We start from the raw sequence: 25,354 nt of genomic DNA on the forward strand, positions 1-25,354 counted from the left end.
TTAGGTATAAAGCACAGAGTTTAGTAATCCATTTTTCAACTTGTTTAGACTAGAAAGCAACTTTCAAGAAATTCATTAGGCCCATTAACTACCATAGTTGAAATATCACAACTGGCACAATTTATTGTTCTTCATTACTTACTTTTAATGGCTACAAACTACCAAATGAAAATTGTTTCTACTATGTGAAGAACAAAAATTTTGTGAGTTAGTAACTTTGCTTAGAAATAAAACTGCCTTTTTTTTTTGCCAGCTCTCTTCAATACTTTTATCAGTGATCAGGAGTTGAATGCAGCATTACCAAATCTGCAGATGATGCTACACCAGGGTTCACTGTTGACTCTTGAGAAGCAAGATGCTTTGGAGAAGGATCTTGCTAGATTGGAGCATTGGGCAATCATCAATGATTTATTGAAGATTTGAAAATTTAACAAGAAGAATTTACAAGTTCTGCACCCTTGATGAAGTAATTCTGAGCACAGGTGTAGACTGGGAGAGGACGGGCTGGAGAAAAGCTCTGAAAAAAGGGATCTGGTTTGTCCTGGCTGAGAGGGCAAATCCCATCCTGGGGTGCACCAAACACAGCATTGCCAGCTGCCCAAAAGACTTGATTATCCCACTGTTTATTATCCCACTGTGTTCAGTGTTGCTGTAGCATCACCTTGAGCATGGTGTGCAGTTCTGGGCCTTACAATTTAAGAATTTGTCTATATTTGTTTATATTTATATTGTGGAAGGGTGTGACTTTAGGAACATAAATACCAGGTCTGGTGAAGGCTGCTTTAGCCATAGATAAATGGAGGCTGACAAGTGCTATGGAGAAATACCAGTGCTTAATACATTTTCATTGATATTTGTTTTTAGTTATCTTTGGAGACAAGATGTGTTAAGTGAACCTTTGGAGTAATGTGTTGTTGTGTCTTAGTTTTTTTTAAAGCCCTCATTTTTGATTGCTTTTAAAATCTAAAAGGTTTGTACTTCCAGCTTCCATATTGAAAAAACTGTTTTATATTGGCTGAGACTTTCATATAGCCAAAAAAATACATCCTGAGGGGAAAAAAATTGAGCAGCTTTAGTCTTTATCATAATTTAACATCACTTAACTTCTGTTCCCTTAATCTCTAGGTAATGTTTCCTATAATAGTGCTTCCATACTCTTGGGATTATTCTTCTAATTAATTTAGTGGTTTAATACCTTTTTAGGTATTTCTTAGATTTGTGAAGTTTGGAAGATGAGCATTTACTCATTGTTTTAGCTGGTAATACACCTCTGTGAATTTGGATGAAGGGGTAATCTGGGCAGCAAAATCTCCAAAGAATGTATTTGTATACAGAAGGACAGTGGGAATACTTTACTTAGGCTTTAACAAAGACTTCTTGCCATAAATTTGTTCAAAATAAGACATGAGCATTTCTGCAGTATTTGTCATCTACACCACGCTAATGTCATATTTGAGCCTGTTAACAGAATGTCTGTGATCCTTTTTGCAGAAAATTCTCTCAGTATAGACAAGCTATGTAGTAGATTAGTTCTATTAGCTCTAGCAATAATCCATGCAAGTGATTATCACAGCTTTCAAATGGTATGTGTTCTACAAAAAACACAGTGTGTGAAAGTACTGGTTTAGAAACCACTGATTTGTATTGGTTTTATTTGCATTTATTTGTAATATCAAGAAATTATTTAAGCTGTTCGTTAAGTTTTCTCACTGTATTTCCTACACATTAATCTCACTTTTTCTTTTCTCAAATGCATGCAACCTTTACACGTCCTTTCCTGATATTTCTTTACCTTCTTAATTTAATAATTTTCTTTTTTGATTGCCAAAATTTTATTTTTGGAGGCCTTTATGTTATTTGGAAACCATATTTCTTGCTGTATTGTCCCAAAAAATTTGTACCTTAAGAAATTAGTGAGGATATATGTACCTAATGATTTCACATTAGAACTTTGTATCTTTTTGTGGTATATTTTAAAACTCTGATCTTAATGTTTTATTAAGATAGTGCAACTCAGACCAGTTATTTAATCTATGAAGTGGCAGAAAAATCAGTCCATTGTAATGTTTAATTTATATTTTGAGTGTTCTCATTTGGTTGTGAGAATTTGCATGCACCACCACAAGTTTTTTCCTTGAGATTGGAGGAGTATTTGATTGTTTTAGACAGAGAACTTGATACTTCAAGATTTCAGAAAAGCTGCTGTAAAATACCTATTTATTTTGTCTTCAGAACAAGTTCATAGGCACTTGGATCAGCATGAGGTGAAATACTTGCAATTTGCTTTCCGTTGGATGAATAACTTGCTGATGAGAGAAGTCCCTTTACGGTGTACCATCAGGTTATGGGACACATACCAAGTAAGTACTTTTTTAAACCTCTATAACTCTAGTAAAGTGTTTTGGACATGCCAGTATCTTTGTGAGTGGTTTTTCTTGAGCCTTTTGCTTTAGTGTTGTCTGAGTATCATCATAATAAAAGAAAAAACCTTCAATGATCTCCACTACTTAGAAACATTTAATGTCTTCAGTCTTCTTGCCCTTCAAAGCCAAGCATTTGATGTCATGATAGTTTGTAGTACTAAACTGAACACTCACTCCATACTCCCTTCTGTCTCTTCAGAGAAGTGAAACCTTGAATTGTGCCTAATCAATGCCCTCCATCAATTCTGAGTTCCAGGCTTCTTATTGTCCATCTGCTTAGCTATTCAATCCAATATTAGCTTTCAGTCTTCAGTTCTCAGCCTTTGTCCTTTGTCATGTCATCTGTCTGTTTGTTCGGATAAAACTCCATGTTGCTGACCTTTTGGTGTGGTAATTATTTTTCCTCAGTAATTTCTTTTCTTATTGTCAAGAGAAAGAATTGATGTTTGAGAAAAGTGGTTTATGCATTCTTAGTTCTATTACTTGATGTTTCAGTAGCTTTTGGTTGCAATTCTTGACTATATGTTTAAACTATATATCCTTATCTAACAACTTCCTTGTTGAAGTTAGTGGGGGAGGGAAAAGTAACAATATTTTAAATTCCTTAAGAATTTTCCATTGTATTAGTCAGTAAATAAGAGATTAACTCAAAATTTATGCCTTGTAAAGAGATGTAATATCTTTAAATAGCATTGTCTTTATATCTACTCATTATGTAGAAATGTCCTATTGGTTTCATACACTTTAATGTCAGAATGTCTAATAGATCATTTATCCAGACCTGTAACAGAGGGTGAAGAACTGCTTGCTCTTCATTTAATGAGTCCAGTATGTTGTTTCAGTGAAGTCTGATGGTATCCAAATCTGATAAGAACATGTTAAGAAATGAGGAATCTAGCAGTTCTACTGTTAATCTGTTCTAAGAGGTGGTATCCTTGCAGAGTTTATCTTCAACAAATATCTGAATTGAACATGGCTACTGGTTTCATCTGAGGTTCTTTTGCTTCCTTTGTTTCATTATATCTATTACTCATTGTGATATCTGTTATTAACTGGCATTTTATTCCAAAGTAAAAAATGTATTCCTTATAAAAACTTTCTGGTAATTTGAAAGACTGAGCTATTTAAATGTTTTATTGTAACTAATTTATCCCCATTTGAATAATTGTTGTTGCTGTTGCTGCATTATTTCCAACACCTGAAGGTTTTTTTACCATACTACCTCTAGCACTGCTCTTGGTACGTGATCATTAGCCTTATCTATCTTAGCCTCTTTAATCCAGCTAACTGCTGATACATGCCCCAAAAAATATATGTTTTTGACAGAATTTCAATTTAAGTTCATCTCTGAGCTATGATTTTATGATAATGTTGAGAATTTTCCTTTGAAAAGGAAGTCTGGGGTTAATTTCTCAAACTATTGCTGTGCTGAAAGGAGCCCTTTCTCATTACTAGTCCATAGGCACCTCTCAAGTTGCACTTCAATGGGATTGTTATCCATAATAATTCTGATTATTTAATTATAATTTTTTAAAAAATTCTGAGTATTTAAAGTATTATTTAAAAGCTTAATACTTAAATCTTTGCATGAGATTTCCAAGGGTATCTTTTAAATCAAGGTTTCTTCAATGTATTTTTATGCAAATACCTAAATGGAATACTTATATGCAGAGTGGGGACTATTTTTGTGTATTAAACAAGCTTAAGTAGTAATTCTGTGTTTTGACTCAGCAGGTACAGCAGATTTGTGCTATTTTCTAGGTTTCATTATTTAGTAGACTGCTCTGTATGCATGTCTTGTCTAATAGTATATTTAAAACCAATAAGGATTTCTTAGACGCCTTTTTCTGAAACAACTTCAAGCAATTGCTCAAGTTGCTAATCAGATTTCAGTTGTGCTTGTATTACACTGATTAGCAACCTATAATATGGATCTTTTCACCTTGATACTATGGATAATAAATGCAGTGAACCTGCAAGGGCCAGTAAAGTTCATGCAAAGTTTTTGCTAAGGTGTTAAGCAATAATGTTACAGATTTTTACCCAACTTGTCATTAAGCCATTCTGTTGCCTGGCATTTCTGAATTAATTGTTTACAACTGTATTAGCAGTGCTGCTTTCTGAATGGAAAACACTTCAGAGAAGGAGTTTGTTCAGTTGGTTTTTTTGTCTGTTTCATATTTTTAACTGTAAAGCCTGCTATAGGCCAAAATATCTCTCTCATTTAGAGATATATTGTTAAAGAAATTCTTCAAGGGTTTAGCTATGGAGGGACCTGTGACGTTGGATTTGAAAGAGACATGTAAAATGAGTAAAGGCAAGAAAATAATTAGCTTGCCAGATACAGATGGGAGGAGCAATCCTACTAATAATGGTAAGGGCTGGATAGATGTTTAACTACTTTTCTTCCTGTACTCAAAGGCTGATGATCCTATCATCAGTCTTGCTTTTGCTACCTCATGTGTCCTAAAGCAGTAAATTAAGAACACATACGAGTTCTGTTTAGATTTACACAGTTTTACTGTCTGCTATTTGTGAGTACTTAGGATGTGCCTGTACTGACTGTTACCCCCTGATAATCTTGAACTACTGTAAACAGAATTAGCTTTACCTGCACTTTAAGTTCAGAAAGGTGAACTGATCATGTTGTTATGGAACATCAGCAGGGACTACAGGCATTCATCCCTCCACTGTTTATGTCAGGCTTTTGTTCAGATCTACCTGCCCTGTGGCTCTTGGGAAGGGATGGGGCATTTTGAAGGCCCTGTTTATAGACATCTCTAGTCCCAGTGTGTGTTATGATGTCGGGATGGCATAGAAGCAGTGTCAGATGAGGGTTCAGGAGGGGTGGGACAGTCAGATTCCTTCATGTGGAAGGAATAGGTCAGATTCCTTCATGTGGAAGGCAGGCGGAATTGTCAGCTCCCTTCATGACTGCACCCAGGGTGCATTCTGGCTCTGTTTCCTGCAGAAATCCATGAGAAGAGACCAGTGGCACCTTTTGGAAGAGAGGATCTGCTTCTGCTGCTGTTTTCATGGAAAATAACATTTTTTTCTCTTTTGTCTTCCTCTTTCCCCATTAAAGCTGAAACCATGCCTTGTTTCACCAAGCTGCCTGTTTTCATCTGTTTCAGTGGAAAAAATAAATACTGTGCTGTTTCCAGCTTAAATTCTACATTGGTGATTCTCACAGCAGGCCCCAGTTTCTCATGAACTGCAGCAGAGGGTTTTCAGGGGAATAACAACACACTTAAATCATCTGCTGTTGTGTATTTCCTAGTGTGAGAGATAACTGCTGTTGGCTGGAGGTGTTGGAACTGCGTTCTGTCTCTCGGTATTTGTTACTGTTCTTCCAGTGACTTCTGTGAGAATAGAATTGGACACTTTAATGATGCCCACCTCTGTGGTGGAATGTATGGTAGTAAGAGTCCTCTGGCTAGAGTCATATTCTCTGTCTAGTTTAATTTAGGATTCATCAGTCAGTTGTTACGGTCTGTGGAGTAAGTTGTTGAACATATCCAAAATACCTGTACTTGAGCTAGTTAGAGTAGAGGGGAAGAGAAATTTGGAAAGGCTCCCAAATCCTCACATCAGTAAATGCTCTGTTATTCTGTAGCTGGATCTATGAAATCCACTGAAATACATCACTATCTTCTGAAGGACTGTGTAAAGTAGAAAAAGTAAAGACATTATGAATTTTGCTTACAAAAGATATGTTGAGAAAGCTTTTTAGCTGTAAGTATTTAGTTTGATTTATTCTTTAACCTGACTTGCATTTTGATGAGTGAATTATCCTACTTCTTCACTTTTTTCAGGCCTTGGTGGTGGTTTTTTTTTTTAATGCAGTAAATATCTTGTAAATTTTTTCAAAGTACCAATTGCTTGTTAAGTTATACCCAAGACATTTAAAATTTAAATCCATAGAACTGAAACTGATAAATATGAATGTTCATGTCCACAAACCAAAATAGTGTGACATAAGACCTGAGTTTTATCTTTTATTATATCTCGCCTTTTTATCTTATATGTTATCATCTTTTTTGGCACAAAGGATTGGTAAAACAAAGTGGTGTGATGGCTGAATTATTCAGTCTATATAAGTGTTTAACACATTTCCATGGACTTACAAAATACAAATTAGTTTTATATTTGGTCCTTGACAGAAGGATGCTTTGACACTATTTTAAAGATTTCTTTGCTATTTGAAAGTGACTTCTGTGGGCTTCTAAGTTTAACTGAAGATTTAACATACTGTATTAGAAAAGGTAGAGATGCCTCAATGCTCAGCATCTGTGCTGTCTTACTGTAGATAAGGATTTTATATGCTTACCATAAAATCTCAGAAAGTATCCTTTCTTCAGACTACGACACTTGATGGCAGTTTCCATTGAAGTTTTTATTTTCATTTATTAAAATTCTTAAAATGTGTGTTGTCCTTCAGGCACTCAAATGATACTCTGTGTTTATGTAGCTGTGTGCTCCTGTGTTGGGGTAGGAAGCAATGCCATTTCAGTGGTGGCAGCCATTCCCAGTTCTTCATCCCTGACTAGAAATGGCAATACAGGACTTGAATGTCAGTGCTTGCATACCAATACTCAGAGCAGAACAGTGTCTAGTTTTGAGAATCAGTATATTTAACTGCTTAATATGGATTTCAAACTGCATTTGACTTGTAGGCAGTTTGCAGCTGGAAGGAAGTCTCTAACAATGCCATCGAATTATCTGGATGCAAGATAACAAGGTGTTATACTGACTGGTGTTTTAAATAGGATAGGCATTTTCATAGACATAAAAGTACTTAATTTATTTTTCATGTAGAATGGAGTGGGTGTATTTTTCATTAAAGTGTTTACCTTCTGATCTGATCTTCTCACATAAATTACCTTTTTGTGCTGTCTTTTGTGCAGTGATTTCTCTGTGTAACTCACCATAGCAGTAGTACATAATTCACAGAAGAGACACCAATACAAGTTTCATAGCTAAAAACTTGCTCAGAAAAGGAAAAGGGAAAAGGAAAATAAAGTAGCAGCAATGTATGTTAGTTTTCAGTTCTAAATACATGCTGTCATATGCTGCGTGAATGTTTAGAGTTGAAGTGCACAGCCTAATATTTTCACCTGCCAGGAGGCATTTTTGTTTCATATCATTTAGCTGACTGCTGTATTGCCAGCTCCCCAGTAAGTAGCTGATGCAGTTGACATGAATAATGCACTCAGACTCATTGGAAACACAAAACCATGGAGGTGGGGTAGGTACTGTTTACAGTGCCCTGCTGTCCTACTCAGCAGCATTGCCCTGTTCTTGTGTGAGGAAAACTTTACTGGTACCAATGTACATAAAGCTTACTGTGTAAAATTAGGCACAAATGAAAGAATTTATAAAATCCTACCATTTAAAATGCAAAACAGTAACAAAGATTAACAAAAGACACAGAAAAAGGCAAATAATAACGCTGACTGAATTTGACAGTACTGGTGAGTTGATTTACTGTCTCACTGCAGAAATAGGTTTTTCTTCTAGTTTCTGTTCCCCTCAGCTCCTTGACAGTATCTATTAGTTTTCTTCACACTGGGGAAGTGAGGAGTCTGATGAGAACCACAGCCGGTGCAAGGGAGAGAGGATGAGAGAGAAGAGCTGTGATTTCAGCCCTAGTGTTAGATCAGAATGATTGCTTGTCCTTATTTGCCATCTTTCCAAAGCACATTTTCTTTCTTGGTAGATAGTACATGTCTCAGGTTGCATCCCTTAGAAGAACTTCAATAGGGAGCACCTGTTCCTGGTGGAGCCTGCCAGCTTTATCTTTCTTCCTGAAATCCTGCCAGTGGGTCTAGAAAAATACATATTTTTCCTTCTTGAATTTTATTCTTTTTTCTTAATTGAGGAGACCAATGCTTTCTTTGCCCAAAATAAACACTATTTTCTTCTGGAAAATGTAAATGTATTGACTACTATTTATATCTTCCCTTCTTCAAGGAAGGCTGAAGTGTACTTTTCATTTCTTTGACTTACATGAAAATAAAAATGAACACTGTCTCATAATGGACTTCATGCTTTATTGACCAATATGGTAACAGAAATATTTGTTTCCCATTTATTTCTTGATATCATTTATATAACTCATTACTAGATTTTGATTAAGGGGATTTTGTTTAAAAGTAAGCATCTAATGTTAAGTTTTAAGAAATAATATGAGTACAATTTTACAGAAGTGCTGAGAATCCATTTCTCCTCTCAAAGGTGAGTACATCAGGTATTTGTTCATGGTTAGTCCAACTTGACTGTCTCAGTGGTTCATGTCATGGATGACATCAGATGTTTCTGCTTTGCAGTGTTTTTACCTCTGTGTGTATATATCCAGACTGCATTCCATTTGTCATTTTATTATTCAGTGGCACAACAGCTTTCTGAAACTTTTTGAAGCCAACTTTATTTTTTACCAGTAAAAGCTATTCGGAACAATTTTGCATCTCTACTAAACTAATATTTTTCAAGACCCCTTAGTATTTTGTTGAACAACACAGATTCTATTCTGTTATTTTTGTCCGTTTAATTTATGAACACTTTCTCTCTCATTTGACAATAACCTAATTTTAGAATCTGACTTAGTTACCTTGTAAGAAGTGTCTGGACATATGAATATTTAATATCCAATTACTAACATGTGGGTAGGACCGTCTTTCAAATTTTTAAGCATTTGTCAATTTGAAACTGGCTAGTAAGTTTAAATGTTCTGGAGTAGGGGAGACAGACACAGTGGAATATAACTTTTCCTGCCAGATGTAAAATGTGAACATGAAAGTTTAATTTTCTTAGGAAATAAAGGTAAAAAATACTGTATGTCTTGGTAGTGACTCTTCTTGTCACTATCTGCCCTAGACTGTAAGAGAAAACAGCTCCTGGGTTAAAAAGCATGAGTGTCCTCAGGAGGCTGTACTCAGGTCGTGCCTCTACTCCAAGAAACTCCCATTTCTTGGTTTCTCTTGGGAATGTTTTTAGCTCCCTGCCTCAGAGATGAAATTCACCATCCTACTGTCTACTGAGCCCAGCCTTGATCTTGCCAACTTCCATTATAATTCAGGAAAACATTTTCACATTTCACTCTTTAAAAGTAAAAGTGTGGTTTAAATCATATTTAGTTATTTGGAACTATAGGAAGACATGAACAAGTGAGAGGAGAACTTTTTATTGTAAGACTGGCAATCCAAACGTTTACCTGTTTTAACATAATGCCCTTGTTTTGACTCTGCATTCATTTGGAAGTTTCTCAATCCCTTTGTATTCAGTATTTTCTTGTGTCAAGAGAGTCCTGGTACATCAAGTTTCTGTTGAACTTGAGCAGTTAAAAAGTTTTTATAGTTTTCAAATCTTTGTCAGACAACTGAGTGTCATTGCCTTCTACCAAATGGGTAGTTACCTTCTGGAATAATTTTGTTGCCAGGGCAACCTTCCACTGGTAAGAGTTGTGCTCATTAGGAATTTATTGTGGCAGGCAATTATATTTCAATAGTACAGCGCTACTGAAGTCACTAACCTCTTATTGTTTGTCTTGTGTTAAGTGCAATCTGAAATAATGGAAAACTCAAAAAAAAGAAGGTAAGAGTGTTAGTTAAAAAAAGAGCCACACTGCTTTAACCATATATGCATATATACAGTTTTGTGTACAGTCTTTAACATGCATAAGGATTATGTGCACAGGGAAAAAAACCCAAATTTCTTAAACAATAATTTAGCTTTTCAGTGTGAATTTAGAATACTCTCATTCATATAAGACAGTGTTTTATATATGAATGTAGCTCACAGGTTTTCTCCTATAATAGAAAAAAGCCAGATGGTATTTGCAGAATTATAATGGTGTGTATGAATCTTTTGTTGGTCATCCAAGTCTAGTTTGTTAGTTTTTCCTATTTATTTTGTAGTTTCTTGTGGAGAGACAGGGTTCCCAAATTCTCAGTGAAAGCAGACTAAGTGGGTCCTGATTTTCTGCAGGACCACATTCTAGCACAGAGCAGTGTGCACATTCAGCTTCCCAACTGTGATCTGCAGTTTCACTGGCACTGGCAGATACAAAACTCACAGTGACAGCCTCTGTATGTAACTCCCCATGACAGCTGAAGTTGTTAACTGGCACAAATGCATACCTTTGAATGGGTGTGCCTATTTCTTGCCAATACATGGGAATTTCTATGTTTAGAGGTCTGTCAGGTCTAGAACTCTGAAGTTCCTGGTCAGTCCTTCCTACCAGTGGGCTCGCTGTGAACGCCAGAGGTGGGGCTCAGTTTGAGATATAAATGCAAGAAGAGGGGAGTCTTTCTGTAAGTTTGTGTTCATTGCTGTGTTGTGTTTCTAAGCTTCACCCAGTAAATAAACTCAGGAGCCTAGAGAGGGATTTAGAGTGATTGATGAGATGTGTGGTTTAAAGTGGCTTATCAGCTGAATGCCTTTTTAGGCTCCATTGAACATATTGACTCCATCTTCATTAACTTTGTAGCATAAGTACACAGCATGCTGGTAGCCACACAGATTTAAAAATCTTCATCTCAAAATGGATGTTCTCTGCATTTTTTGCAAAAAGTGACTAAAAATTCTTTTCATAATATTTAAAAGGACTAATGATGTCAAATTCTTGACCACTGTTTTAATGTCAGTAAGTGTGAATTAGAAATATGTTTGTGTATTGCTAATTTTTGTCCATTTTTCTTTGGAGGCATTCATCGACATCAGGGAAGATTCAGTGTGGGAAGGAAAAGAAGGAAAAAGATAAGAATCCATGCTTTTTTGTGAAGAAAATATTTAGACATGAAAAAAACAGCAAATCAAAACTCAGTGATATGCCTTGGAAGCCTGTAGGTTTTTCTAAGTTCAAGTTCTTTAGGCAGCTTCCAGTACTGTTGAAGTAGATGTTAATTTTTCTGTGGTTAAATGAAAGTTGATTGAGAATGCAGAGAGAAAGTACTTTTCTTATGCTTAGCTTAGTTTAGCTTGAAGAATGTGAATAATCCCATTGACTTCAATAGAACAACTCATGAATTGTTTTATTTAAGCATGTACTCTCAAGTGCTTTATTGATCAGGATCTTGATGAATGAGTGTAGAATACTTGTAGAATGTTAGATACAGTCTTGAAAACAGTTTATTTTGCTCCTTGGCTACTTTGAAGTAGCCAGTGTTTCTAGAAGAAGGCTTTATTAAAATTAATATTGTTCTCAAAGCCCAAAGTCTGGAAGAGAATTGTGTTGCTATACAAGAAGACAAAAAGCAAAATTTCCTTTCTTACATCCATCTGCTCTTTAATGTTATGCTCCTTCCTCCCACAGAGCCTCTCCTCACTGAGCTTCACTGATGTTTTAGGACTACATTACATTTAAGATTACACTACAATTTCAAGCTGTTTAGTTTAATATTTTAAAACTACTTAGTTTTCTTTTCTGAAGCTCCAGTTAGTTGTGTTAGTTATTATTGTTCATAGAAGTGAGCACTAGCAACTAAACCATGACTGCCATTTGACTTTTCCCATTTTTGTTCTGATGTCTTATTGTTGTTAAAACCTGAACAAATGTTCAAAGGTCCTAACATGTTGTACAGTTCTCTGGTTCCTTGTTTCACATTTATTAAGACATCCATAGCTAACACAGCCTGCACAGAAAATCTGTTAAACATTAAAGATCATTTTAACTCTTTTCCACTGTGTAAGATATAATACCTAGATTCAAACACAACTTTGGGGGGAAGAGGGGGCAGGGAAGAAAGGACAAACTAATATTTGACAAATCCAGTAAAATTCAGTAAAATAACTTCTTTATAGCAGCATAGATCCTTGTGAAGGGCTTATGAAATGGGTATAATTACTGTTTGTTTCTGGAATGCACAACCTCATTAGAACTACATGAAATCATAAAAAACTTATCTTCTTTTGTCTCTCCAGTCCTTTAGCTCCTAGCAATGATCACTACTTCTTTAATATTCCGGCCTTTGTTGTGTTCCTGATACGTGACAGTCTTGTGCTTTGCTCTGCCACTTGCATTGTCCTTGGCTGTCTGTTTTGAGAGCTATTCTGCCCTTTCTTCCTGTCTCACAGGGGTTCTTGGTTCTTTTTCACTCTTCCTTCTCCATCCTGCTCATGGGTGATCTGAGGCTTTCTTACAACTTCACTGTCAGCTTCTGCTGATGATTTGCATATCTGCTTTTTTTTTCCTGACCTATCTTCCTTAGTTAAGACACACGTTTCAGAATGTCTGCATGACAGTGCTCCTGAGATAGCTGGCAACAGTTACTGATATCAAGAATTCCTCTTTTCCTCAATAGAGCTCTTGCTTCTCTCATTTCATAACTTTTTCTAGTAGATTCTGCATAGGATTTTTTTGTTCAACATATTTTTCTCTTACATTTTCCAGACAATCTGTGCTGTACTTTTCTCTCACAGAATTTCCAAAAGCCCAATTCCTATTCTTTTTTTTTTTTAATTTCCATCTAATACAAATAATATTAATCCTTTTAAATCAGATAGAATATGTAATTTTCTTCTTCTGTCGTTACTCAGATGTTCCATCATTCAGTTCATTCATTTTCTTGACATTTTTCTCTGTAAGTATTCATATGGTTATCCCAATTTAGATTCTGTTCTCCAGGCGGTAGGTCAGAACCTACTGATCAAAAAACTCCAACTATTTCAAAGTGTATATAAATCTGATGAGTTTTGGCTGTTCTGTGCTTAGTTGGAATTAATTTTTTTTGTAGTATGAAACTGAAATAATGCTAATAATGCTGGAGTCTATAAGTGAATATGAAGAAGTTCTAAAGTGATGCCTAATATGGCATCAGAAATGGTTTTCAAGTTAAATCTGATTTTAGCACTCCACTGGGCTGTCTTTAGTAAGCATTATTCCACTAAGTCTTTGCCACCTTTATCTGTTAAGATACATTTCTACACAACAAAAAACTTCAACATGGAAATTTTCAGTTGAGCACTAGTTCAGAAATAAAGTTGTCCTGATTATTCAGATCTCTGAACAGAGTATATACTGTGAAAGTACAAAGGGTGAAATATGTAGTTAATATACTGGTTATTAACTATACAAATAATTTATTACTAATAATTACTGCATATTTTAAATTAGTGAATTAATTTGACACTGCCATCTTCTGTTTTGTTTTAAATTTTGCCTAGTCTATTTACCTTCTTGAAAACGTATGTCTGTGAATGAACATTCATTTATTTCTCTGTTCAACCTTTTTGGCTACACCCTAATCCATTTTCACTGTGTGTACAATGAACCATAAACAAACTTGTACATGGGAGTTGGTGGGGAAGATTCATTTCACACAACTCAGTTGTCTTCAATCATGTTCCATAGAGTAATGATATCTTTCAATGAGGCTAAAATTCATGTCTTTAAAACACTTACTCAAGACTAAGTATAATGTCTGAATCACACCTTGAGCATCATTGCTGTGTTGCAGTACTGTCATGACTTTGTAAACAATGAAAGAAAGAGTTTACAAAGTGAAAATAGCTGTTGTGGGAAACATCTTTCAGAGATGGTGACTCCACATCAGCTGTTGTAGTTTTTGAAATTTGTGACTGGTGGTAATTGAAGAAAGATAAGTTTTGATTCAAGCTGGAGATATGTGAATTAAATTCTGGAACTGTATTTTTCCACAGTAGGGAGGGAAAAATAGGACTTGATTTTTGTTTAATGAAGAAGTTAATTGTAAGAAGGAACAGTGTACTTTATATGGCTTTCTCAGTTTGTATTAACCCTGATGTTTGAGAAATACTGAATTAATGCAATCACATAGAAGTTGAATTGTATGTTGGAAACGGCGCAAGTTTCTCAATCATGTGTGCTGACAGAAGTTGCAAAAAATTGATTTGGAAACTTCATTTGAAGGTAACTTATGAAATGAATTTAAAAAGCAATACTCTCTTTTTTTAAAGTGCCTCTGGCAATTTGTTAAGTTGAACAATACCCTTTTCTCTAATGTTTATAGTGGGTTATATACTGAATTTAGCCACTATTATTTTGAAATGTTGAATATTATTACACTAAGAATACTTCATCCCACTTTATCAGGACAATAAAGGACAGTTGTATTTAGTTGATTACTCTGATTTCTGTTCATTCCATTTGCAGGGTTCACAATGCTTTAATTTCACACAGGCTAGCTTTTATTTCTCCACTGTTTTAAGCAGCACTGACAATTCACCAACCTTTCTACCTTTGTTTCCAAGTTCTTCAATTGCAGCTTTTGTATTTTCCTTGGTTTTTTGAAATTAAAAATGTTTTCTCTCTCCAGTGCCACTAAGTTGTTGTTTTAAAGATGTATTTTTTACAGCCATGTATTTTTTACAGCCAAATGAAAACTTCCAGGTTTTTGAACATTGTGGTGCCAATATCCATGTTGCTCATTATGAGGTTTGTACTTGTAGATGTTTATAGGCACTATCCTGTAGGAACCTCAGCCCAGGCTGCTCTCATCTTCCTGTCATCTGTTGCCTTCAGTTACTTGCTAGTGTGAATGCTGACATCAGGTTTCAGATAACCCTATTCAATCCATTTTACATAATCCTGGGTTAATTAGACATTATGTCAAGGCCAGTGGTGCATTTTGTTATTATATGGAAGTCAGTGCAGTCTATTAAATGGCTCTTAGTGTCTAATGTTACTCAGTGCATCTTCAACATCTGCTGAAAAAAATTGAAAAGCTGTGCACATTTTACAGTAGTCATTTCAGAATACTTGTGCTTAGTTAACAAAAATTCACATATATTTAGATTTGATGGCATTGCTGTATCATGATTATGTGATAAAATACATGATAAAATTAATAATTTATTTTTGCAACCATAAATCAGAATCTAGCACAGCAGGTCACCTTGTCATAGAAAGAGCTCTGGTTAGTCAAGCAGGATCTGCTTTTCATAAACCCATGCTGACTCTCTTGCAAATTTTTCAGTTTCTGCTGTAGTATTTTTTTACCTGTATAGCTCAGCAATTCCAGAAATTGTCATGTAGTTTTCCATATATGTAAAATAGTTACAAATTCCATGTACATTTTTAAAATATAGTTGCATCTTCATGAGAAAACATACAGGTAGTTGTTCTTCATTTCTTTTTAGCTTATTCTTTTGTGAGAAGACTGTGTTTGGAAATACCATTATCAGATGCCATTTAGTGTATTTCAATTTATTTTCCATGGAAATTTGCATTGGAAAGATGTGATACCAGTGCTTTTCAATTTAAATGCATTAGCATCCACTAAGGAAGTTGCAGTACCTGCATTTTGAAGAGCAACGTAAGTTGTGCAAGCTGATGGATTGTGTTAATCTTATCAAACTGTCAAAGCAATCCTTCTGACAATATTCTTCTTCATAAACCCAGTAAGCATCTGAGCTTGTGTTTCATGCCTTTTTCCTAGCAGAAAGTAAGCAGTGATCATACTCAAAGCATTTAGAAATGAGAATATTAACAAAGATTTAACTGGCAAGCTGGTATGCAACTGTGAGTAATGAACAAGAAAACCTATGTCATGCTCATCAACAGTAATTAAAATAATGTTTTGTAAACTTACAGCTGATACTTTAAAAAGAACTAAGGTACATATTTTCTATACTTTTTAATATAGCATTTCAATCAAAGATACTTTCCTTTTTGAGGAAAGCTGATTAGTAGTGATTCATACAAAACTCATATTATCTTCCTGTGTGATAATTTTTCAACCTGCAGTTTGTCATATTTTAAAACAGAGATTCATTATAAGAGATTTATTTCTAAATTTGATGTCATGTTTTTTTTCCTCCTGACTAAAAAGACATGTCTACATGTCATTTTATCCTAGTGTACTTTAGATATACTTAATTACTTTAACTCTGTTATTACTTTCTGTTGTATCTCATTATTTCAGAGACCGAACACAGAGGAAATATTAATAGCTGTGTTGATTTAATATTAAAATGTCAAATTGGAGAAAAGGTGCACAGAAATACTACTGTTGGGGAGCAGATAAAACCCACTAAACACATTTCGGGATAGTTTGCAATAAAAGTATCTTTGGTGAACCTTTTCTTGTTAACAGTTTTGACAAATAAAGTTGCTGAGTAGTTATTAATTCAGAGAAGACACTGTGAGCCTCTGGGAAGTACTACTGGAAAGGTATTTTGATGTATCACTGTTTCTCCTTTATTCATTGTGAGGGAACTTACTTTGTTGATTAGAAATTTTGAAAAGTCAATTTCAATTACTTTGAAATGCACAGTAGATGAAGTTGAAACAAAACAGATACTCCTTTATTTCATATATGAACAAAAGAATAGTATCTGGTAGCATAACAAGTTGAAAGTTTTCAGATGAAAATACATTTTTAAGTTGATGAACAGAAAGTACTGCAGATGTCTGTATTTTTCATATGTGTGCTGGTTGTACATGTGTTATGCAGTATCATCACAAGTATCAGGAAAGAAAAGTGAGTAACAGAATAGGAAAGCCTGCAGCTGGTAAAAACTCATTCTGAATAAGCATAGAACTGAACTTGCAAACCAAGAATAGCAGAAAGACTGTCTGAGACAGAGTGACAAAAATACAATGGCCCTTAAAATTCCCATTCAGGTAAGTGTAAAGGGACATGGAAAGAGTTGAGTTGAAAAAGGAAATTATATTCTGGTACATAGTTTTGGCCATGAACTGTGTATTGCCAATTAGGAACAAGAACTGGAGGTCAGAATACTTTTAGGAAAATGGTAGAATGAAAGAGACCCTAATTTTGCCATTGCATAAATCTGCAGTGTTCCTATGGAACAGGTTGGAGGAAGTCAAGAATAAGTCAAAGTGAAGAATTTCACCCTCAAGATTCTTGAGCCTGGAGGGGAAAAAATGATTGAGAGGAGAATGTAGAACAAGTGTACAAAGTACATGTGATATAGGGGAAGGTTTAGTCACCTTTAAAAACTGGTGCCAGGTCCAAGCCAAAGGTAGTTCTTAACACAACAGTTCAATTGTTGAACTCTTTACCACAACACTCTGTGGGTCCTGAATGTTATGTGGATTCAAAGAGGGACTGAGAAAACTTGTGAGAGAAAAATCTATCATTAGGAATTGAAGCAGATTCCAATGTCTGGATCAAGATACCTCTGTGCTATGATACTGGTGGATGGGAAGGAGTTACCTAAAACTTGCACTTACTTGGATTTTCCCTGACTCAAAGACAAGGTGCTCAACCTAGATTCTTTTAGAGTAGCCATACTGGACTCTGAAACTCTGTTGATATATTCTGAAACTCTGTTGATATTTGAAACTCTGTGCGTATATTCCACATAGAAAAACATCTTCAGGTTAGAAAGGTTAAAGAGGATGCTATTTTTTTACAATTTTTTTACAAACTCCATGTGATTCAAGACTCTTTTTTCTTCCACAAGGCACTGTGTTTTTTCATAACCACATGATGGTTGGAATGTTTTGTGTTATCTCTAGGGTCTGAGGAATGCAAAGTTGATATGCAAAATTAGGCAGCATTTCTTTGTCTACAGTATTTTTTAGCTTACAATATTGATATTGAATTTTTCTACTAATTTAAATATTTAAATAGAAAAATGCAACATTTTGCTTTGCGAAATATTGAAATCTGTGTTTTGTATATAAATTTGTTTTGTTTAAAAGCAATATTCTTAAATGTGTCCTCTTTTTCTTTTCAAATATATTTTCTGCTCTTCCTTCCACATATATTTTATTTGAGCACTTGGCAATATAACACAGTAGTAAAATTTAACTTCCTTGTTTGGTTTTCAAATATATGAAGAGAGCTGTGAGGAGAGCTGACTTCTTCACTCAGTCCAGGTCAGCAGGTTGCTTGATTTGCTGACAAATAAATAAGCAGAAGAAAGTGTCAAGAAAAACATGGATACAAATATTTTACATAAAATATTATTTATAGTATAGGAAAATTGTGTCTTTGCTTCTAATTAAGAAAGCCTTTAAATAATTATTCATCAAAGTTCTTACTTTTGATAGGATTATGATAGGTTGAGCTTTTTGTGTTAATAAACTTACTCAAATGGCAAAGTGGTTTCCTTTAGGTGTTAATATTGCTCATAGAGTTAAGACCTGTTTTTTGTTTGTGTCCTCTCTTTACTGCTTCCTTTTCCTGGTCTCAAGCAAACATCCATTTTGACCTTCACTGTTTCCAGTAATCCCTTTTTAAATAATTTGTATCTTACTTAGTACCACATTATTCATATCAGAAGCGTTTTGCTTTCATATGTGTTTAAATGCCAGAAGCAAACACATTTGGAAATAAATATTTCTTTAATTTGAATCATGATAGTTTTCCTCTACAGATAAGACATTTATATTTTTTAACAGCACTAACCAAACCTAATGTTATTCTTTCAGCAGGGGAGCAGGGATGAAGTGGGGAGAACAAAGTGTAGGAGAGATGAGTCATCTTGTTTTTAATATTTCTAAATAAAGCAGTTGTGTTAACCTGCTTTGATCCCTCAAATAAGTTTCCAAGTTTTTATCTTCCCTTGGAAAATGAAGGGAAGATAAAAATTTCTTTCATCCTTTCAGTAATTTAAAATCATTTGGAATTTGGTTCTCTTCCAGGTTGTCCCTTTATATAAGTACTAAACATTATTAGGTTTTCCATCATATTGCTAAGCCTAAGTAATTAACAGAAAATTATGCAAAGTGAGAGTAATGTTGCAGGTACTTTTATTGTAGTAAATAAGTCTTGTAAAGTACTTTTTAATGGGGAATTTAACAATTATTCATTTTGGTATTTAAATGTAATGACTGTTTTCTTTTAGGTACATTTGAATTTATGCTTTAAGTTACTCTGTGCATTTTATCCCCTTAGCTTTTTTTCAGATTAATCAGCTTGTTGCTATAAATATTTTTCCCTAGTGTCATTTCCAAAAATTCTGCTAGTATCAGTAGAAAAGTAGACTTTGTAGAGTTAAATCTTCATTAAATGAGTTTACTCACCAAGGCAGTTTGTTTCGTTTTCTTCTTGCCCTTATTCTGCTTCATTGCTTTTAGAAGTGCAAATAAATCCTGAATCAGAAAACTCTTCATATTTAGAAGGAGTTCTTGGAAGTATGAAGATGAGCACATGTGGAATCAAGCATACTTGTGCTATAACAATCTGAGCAGTTCTGTATCATGCTTTTGTGAGAGGAGGCAGGGGATGGCTGACCATGTTAGAAGCAGTCATTTCTGGCCCTTTTCTACATGAGATGTGAGTCAGTTTTACTGACTGCATGTGCTTATAACTGTTTGATATGATGTAATTAGTGATGTAATTAGCAGAATTGGATAGAATAGTTCATTTGAAAGGGACCTACAGTGATCATCTAGTCCAACTGCCTGACTACATTATTATAAATTTTTGTTGCTCACCTACACTAAAAAAAAGGAGAAAAATATCTCTCCTTTACTGATTTCTGTTGATGACTTCTCTTCCTTACATTGCTAGGAAAGGTTGCCACCAAAGTACTATATACTAAAGTCTAGCACCATTGCAGATAAAATTTTGGCTATATACTTTCACTGGGGCAGGTGTTTTGTAGAGCTTCATCCTGAGTTTTGATCTTTTTACAAGCATGATTGAGAGGTGCAGGAAGCTGTTTAACACATTCCGACTGGAAAAGTTGCTGTTTATGTCACTGGAGCAGTGTCGTTTCTCAAGGAAATGTGATCAGTTGAGTCACTCATTAAGTTTTATTGCATCTCTGGTGTGCTGAGATGTCAGTTTGTGTTCTGAAAACAGTGTTCAGAAGCCTCATTCTCTTGCCACATCAATGCCTTATTCCTGAGAAGAGGCACAAAAGTCATTCTCTGATTCTCCAAGCTGGAGTTGATGCTGGCACACTTCACAGCAGAGAGATTTCACTGTGTTCCTGTTCACTCTAAAATGGACTGCAGAGCATGGTGCACTATTGAAATAATCTGCTTCTGGTCAAACACAAAGGCATTTCACAGTCTACAGCACCATCCTTCATCCTTTATGGAGCAGCACAGGAATTTAAATAAGCTCTCATGCAAGGAAGATTATTTCTTTTTGGTATAAACATTTTAAATGAAGGGAGAAAGTCAGGATATCTTAATGGATGTCAGGAAGTAGGAGCATAAACCCATTGGGTTTGTGATTATGAAGTGTAAGTTTTAGAGAATTAATGGACTTGCAACTTAGTGTTGATTTAAAAGAGAATGTCCTACAAAAAGAATTAAGTTTTCTTAGCTTAGTTGATTCATTTTCTCGCTAGCTTTCTGATGTCTTTCCTCCTTTCAGCCATTCCATCTTACAGACTGCCTAGATTTTTCCCTATCATTGTGAAAATAAATTTTGATTTATATATTTAAAAAATATTTAGTAGAAATAAGCTTTCTTGAGGAAAGACACTACTTTATAGCTGGTCAGAAAGTGGAATTTATCATAATTAACTATTGAGATATAAATTTTTGAAAAGCGCTTTATAATGTATTTATTACTGAATATCAGTGATGTATGTGAGCTAGAAAAATGCACTTTTTATTTTTACTGCACTTTTTATTTTTCCTGACAAAAAAAGCATAGCTTACTTTCATGATGGAGTTTTGATGATGTGTTTCAAACTACAAAAATAAAAAACCACTGATTTTGTTCAAAAAGCAATATTAAGTTATAAATGGCAATTTATTAGCTTTCCTGCGTTGTCTGATAGCTTTGTCAATATGGCAGCCTAGATTCTGGGGGCATATTTGCAGAGATTTCATATCAGGCTTGTCTGCTCCTTTTGGCTAAAGCCATGTACACAACACCAAACAGGCTTGGAGGAGACAGGCTGAGCTACCAGAAGATTCTACTTAGAATATCAGCAGTCATACATTTTTTGATTTGACCTCTAGTTTTTGTCCCTTTATTAAAATGATTAAGAACAAGTTTGTGCTTAGGTCCTTACATCAGGAAAAATAAAATGTGCTTAAGAAGAGCTGAGTATTAATAGATGAGACATTCTCTGTAGAAAATTCTGAGTTTTTCTCACTACTAGCATGATTATTCCACTACTAGCATAATTATTCCACTCATCCTTTTTGTCTGACAAATGGAACCCAACTGCTGCCAGTTGTCTATTAATTGCATCCTTTTTATCAACTTCCAACTCTTTCTATTTAACTGTGATATGCTCTATTTAGTATATTATTCTGTGGATTTGTTTCTTAGCATTCCCACTCACCAGACATTTATTTTTGTCATGCCTGTGTTTCTCTGCAAGAGCGAGGGAGTGTGAAAGGAGGTGTTGAGCAGTGTCAGATGAAGCTCATTGCTATTCCAACAGCATGACTGTGCTCCTTTAGGAGGGCATTCAATCCTTGGCATTCATTCCCTCGCACTGATGTGATAACAGAATAAAAGAGCTTTACAGCTGATTGAAGTCAAGTAGTAGAGCCATTGTAAAGGCTCACAAGAAGATTACTGATGAATACCATTACTGCTGGAGGTTGGACTGGCAATTGTGCATGTCCATGCTTTCTTAAAGAGATCAAATAATGAAAGAGAGCATGTGGTAATAATTCTGAATTATCTGTGCTGTCCTTGCCTTGAGGGAAGATAGGGGTGTCCATTTGACTTAAGAGTACTAAGAATTGTGTCATAAATGTTTACCAAGCTCTGAGAAATCTTCATTTTTAAGTGGTAATTGGAGCTGTGGCTGTTAGTTCTCTATTTTTGAACATCAGAATTAAGGAAATTGGGCATGATATTCTGCTTTAGTCTGGAGTCAAAAGGTGTTTGGCCACTTCAGGTATTAATGGAAATGCATAGTTTTCCCCATCTTTCACACTGCAACGTTCTCATTTTTCTTATGACAAGAGACGGATTGAAGACTTTGAATTTATTGCTGTACATGGAACAGTCTTTGCTTATAAATGAAACAGGTGACTGAGATAAAATCAAAGGCTCTTCTGTGGTTTAGTTTGGCTGAGTGTTTTTGAAACTAATATAGTTTGTATCTGATTGTTTTTTCCTGCAGAGAGGGAGTGTATTGGAAAACATTACATGAAATTCCCAGCCTGACTTATTTTTTCTGTTATGTTTTTAAGTAATGAAGGAATAGGGGATAAATAAAACTTTGCAAGAAGACTTTCGTGTGCAAGAGAATAGTTCATGTAATAACTGCATAACTACATGTACTAGCTCTGTGAAGACCCTGGATGCTCCATGAAACCTCAGGTTGGCCTTGGCCGTGGTTCAGTACATGACTATATGTGAGAATGTGTTTCAGAAGGATGTCTGCAATCCAAACCAAACCACAGTAGCTGTGCCATTCAGAAATTACTTTCTGAATCCTAGAAAAGTCCTCAGAGCCTTCTCTGGCCTCTACAAGATTCTTTTCATCAAACTCTATTTACCTTCTGATCCTCCCATCAGTCTTTCTGGCTCTGGCTGGTGTTCTTTGCTGTAATTTTTCTCCAGGTGTTCACTGTGATCCCTGGAATTTTCAATTTGTCTGAAGGGAAGCTCCTAAGGGATCTCACTTTTCCTCTGGAGACATCATCCTGACCTCCTGTGTCTGTTTCTGAAAATGAATACAACTCCCACAAACTGAAAGCAAATAATAATCTTTTTTAATCTCTTCAGTTGAGTCATGGTAAATATCCATGGGATTGCTGTACTTTGGATCACATAACCTTTAATAACATTTTCCATTGGTTTTGGTAGATTAGAACAATTGCATGTTGAGATTATTTTTTGTCATCTTTGAGAACAATGGCAGAAATTCCTTAGATTGTGTTGATATGTTTGAATAGAAAAGATATTATGAAAAGTAATAAATGGAAATTATGCCTCCAACTTCTATTTGCTCTGAATTTGTTTCTAATGAAACAAATTATGAAAAGTAATAAATGGAAATTATGCCTCCAACTTCTATTTGCTCTGAATTTGTTTCTAATGAAACTTTTATAAAACACAGTAAATAGTATTGAAAATGCAAGTTTTATGTGGTGACTTAGGAAATATAATAATACCTTGAATAAGCTAAATAGATACAAATAGGCATACAGCAGGTTTTTTGCATTCTAGGCAGAAATTAACGTTTTGGACAGGAAACATGGTCTAGTAGATAGGACAATAGAGATTACAGTTGAAACATCTATGCTTTCTTGCTTTTTCATTTAAATACAGTCAGTTTTTCTTTCTTTCTTGCAATAAGTTATGGATGAAAATTTCCAAATAACATCACCTACTGTCTCCTTTCTGTAAAAGAACAGACTTTGTGGAAGTTTTTTATAAATTATTAAATACCAATCAGCTCAGCAAAAACTGTATCTTCTGATTATCCTTTAATAGATTCTCTTGTTGCTGAAAAAAGTCTTACACATTTGTGCTCAAAACAGTCCACAAAACTAATAGTAGCATTTTCATGATTGAGCCTTTAAATTCTAATAATCTTCCTGTTTGTTAATAAACAGGTTTTCTTTCTAATGGGATTCTTTCCTTGTTAGTAGTAATTTATCAAGACTGTGGAAAATCAGTGTCTTAATGGGAGAGCAAATCAATCTGTCCTTTCTGAGAAGTGTAAACAACTTTCATTGGTGATACCTTTTTAAACCTTAGGTTGCAGACAGAGAAAAGTTGTCTCTTAAGTATTTTATAAATTTATTTTAATATTTCAGAAAAAAATCTTTTTCTGGCGATTATGTGCTTTTGGTTTGTCTTGAAACAAGCCAACACCTGCTTTTTAGTAAAGCATTTTCATAGTTAAAAATACCAATTGTGTTCAGTTTTCTGTAAGATACAATTTGAAACATTTTGTTTCATGATACTGTATGACTTTTGCAGTTAACTATTTAAATTCAGACTAAATGTTTGTATGATTGCAGTGTATTTTTTTTCAAGTGTGATTATTAATATAATCTCTGAATATCTACTATGTAAATTAGGTCTATGGTAAAGATACTTTTGGTTTTCTGACTTGTAGTTTCTCTTCCTCATTAGTATTGAGTCCCATTTCAGTACACATGCACTCTTCATGGCTTTTATTCTGTCTGGGCTATGATTTCTTTTTTTCTCATTTTTCTTTTTGTTTTAAATTCTCTTTCTCTTGGGTTTCGTACCCATTATGGAAACAGAGCTCTGCTTGGTTCCCTGTAGGCTCCCACTGAGCAGTGCTCACAACCTTTGCTTCCCACCTGTTTCCATAGTTGCAGCACCTTGTTATTTTTGAGAAGTGATTATTAATTTGGTTTATTGTTTAGGTGCCCAGGGATGCAGTGAATTTTCACAGCCTTCAAAGGCTGGCCAAGCTTTAATGGGATAACAAGGAAACTTAAAAGCCCTTGGAATGTTCCTGACACAGTCCTTGCTGCCTGAAAGTGATGTGGCAAATGCAGATTCTTGAAAGGTGGCCAGGACCCATCTTCAGTGGCTCATCACTAGTCCTAAGAATTGTAGATCTTCTGGAATCAGTTAGTAGTTTGCCACCTCTGTTTCTGCCACTGTGCCTGGCTCTGGGAGTCTCAGTGTATAAATTCTCAGTATAACTTTGTGTGAGCTGATGCTTTGTTTTACAGCTCATTTTGCACATTGCTTGTTTCAAACATGTTTCTTCCAGCTATGCACACTGTGCTGCTTTTGTTTTGGCTGGAATGAGCTGCAGATGTTGTCAGTGTGTGGTGAGCTTCAACCTTCCATAGACCGATTCTGTCATGGCAGAGATTTTATATCAGTAAGTTTTTAATGCTGCGCTGAAAAATAAGGCGTACAAAAAACAGTTTTCCAAAATGGTATTGGGTAATTGGTATTGATTATCATAAAATTTCTGCTTTTTTTTTTTTTTTTTTTTTTGCAAAGTATGTAATTGCGTTAAATATAGTTTATTTTTTATTTAATTTTTTAAATATCCTTTGCTATTTTGATATTGATTTAGAGTGTTTTGGAATCAAGAAATCACTATGTACA

The 25,354-nt window shown here is 34.9% G+C and overlaps 1 protein-coding gene across 1 annotated transcript in view; it reads left to right on the forward strand.

The window, feature by feature from the left end:
* The window catches only part of TBC1D22A (TBC1 domain family member 22A), a 139,530-nt gene that overhangs the window by 69,817 nt on the left and 44,359 nt on the right, over positions 1-25,354 (forward strand). The window contains exon 11 of the mRNA XM_054272937.1: positions 2,233-2,360. Within this exon, the coding sequence (XP_054128912.1) occupies positions 2,233-2,360 (128 nt within the window). The remainder of the gene's footprint in view (positions 1-2,232; positions 2,361-25,354) is intronic.

This window comes from Melozone crissalis, unplaced genomic scaffold, assembly GCF_028551555.1.
Source record: "Melozone crissalis strain CALT ecotype California unplaced genomic scaffold, PUWL_Pcris_2 ptg000004l_1, whole genome shotgun sequence".
Lineage (NCBI taxonomy): Eukaryota > Metazoa > Chordata > Aves > Passeriformes > Passerellidae > Melozone > Melozone crissalis.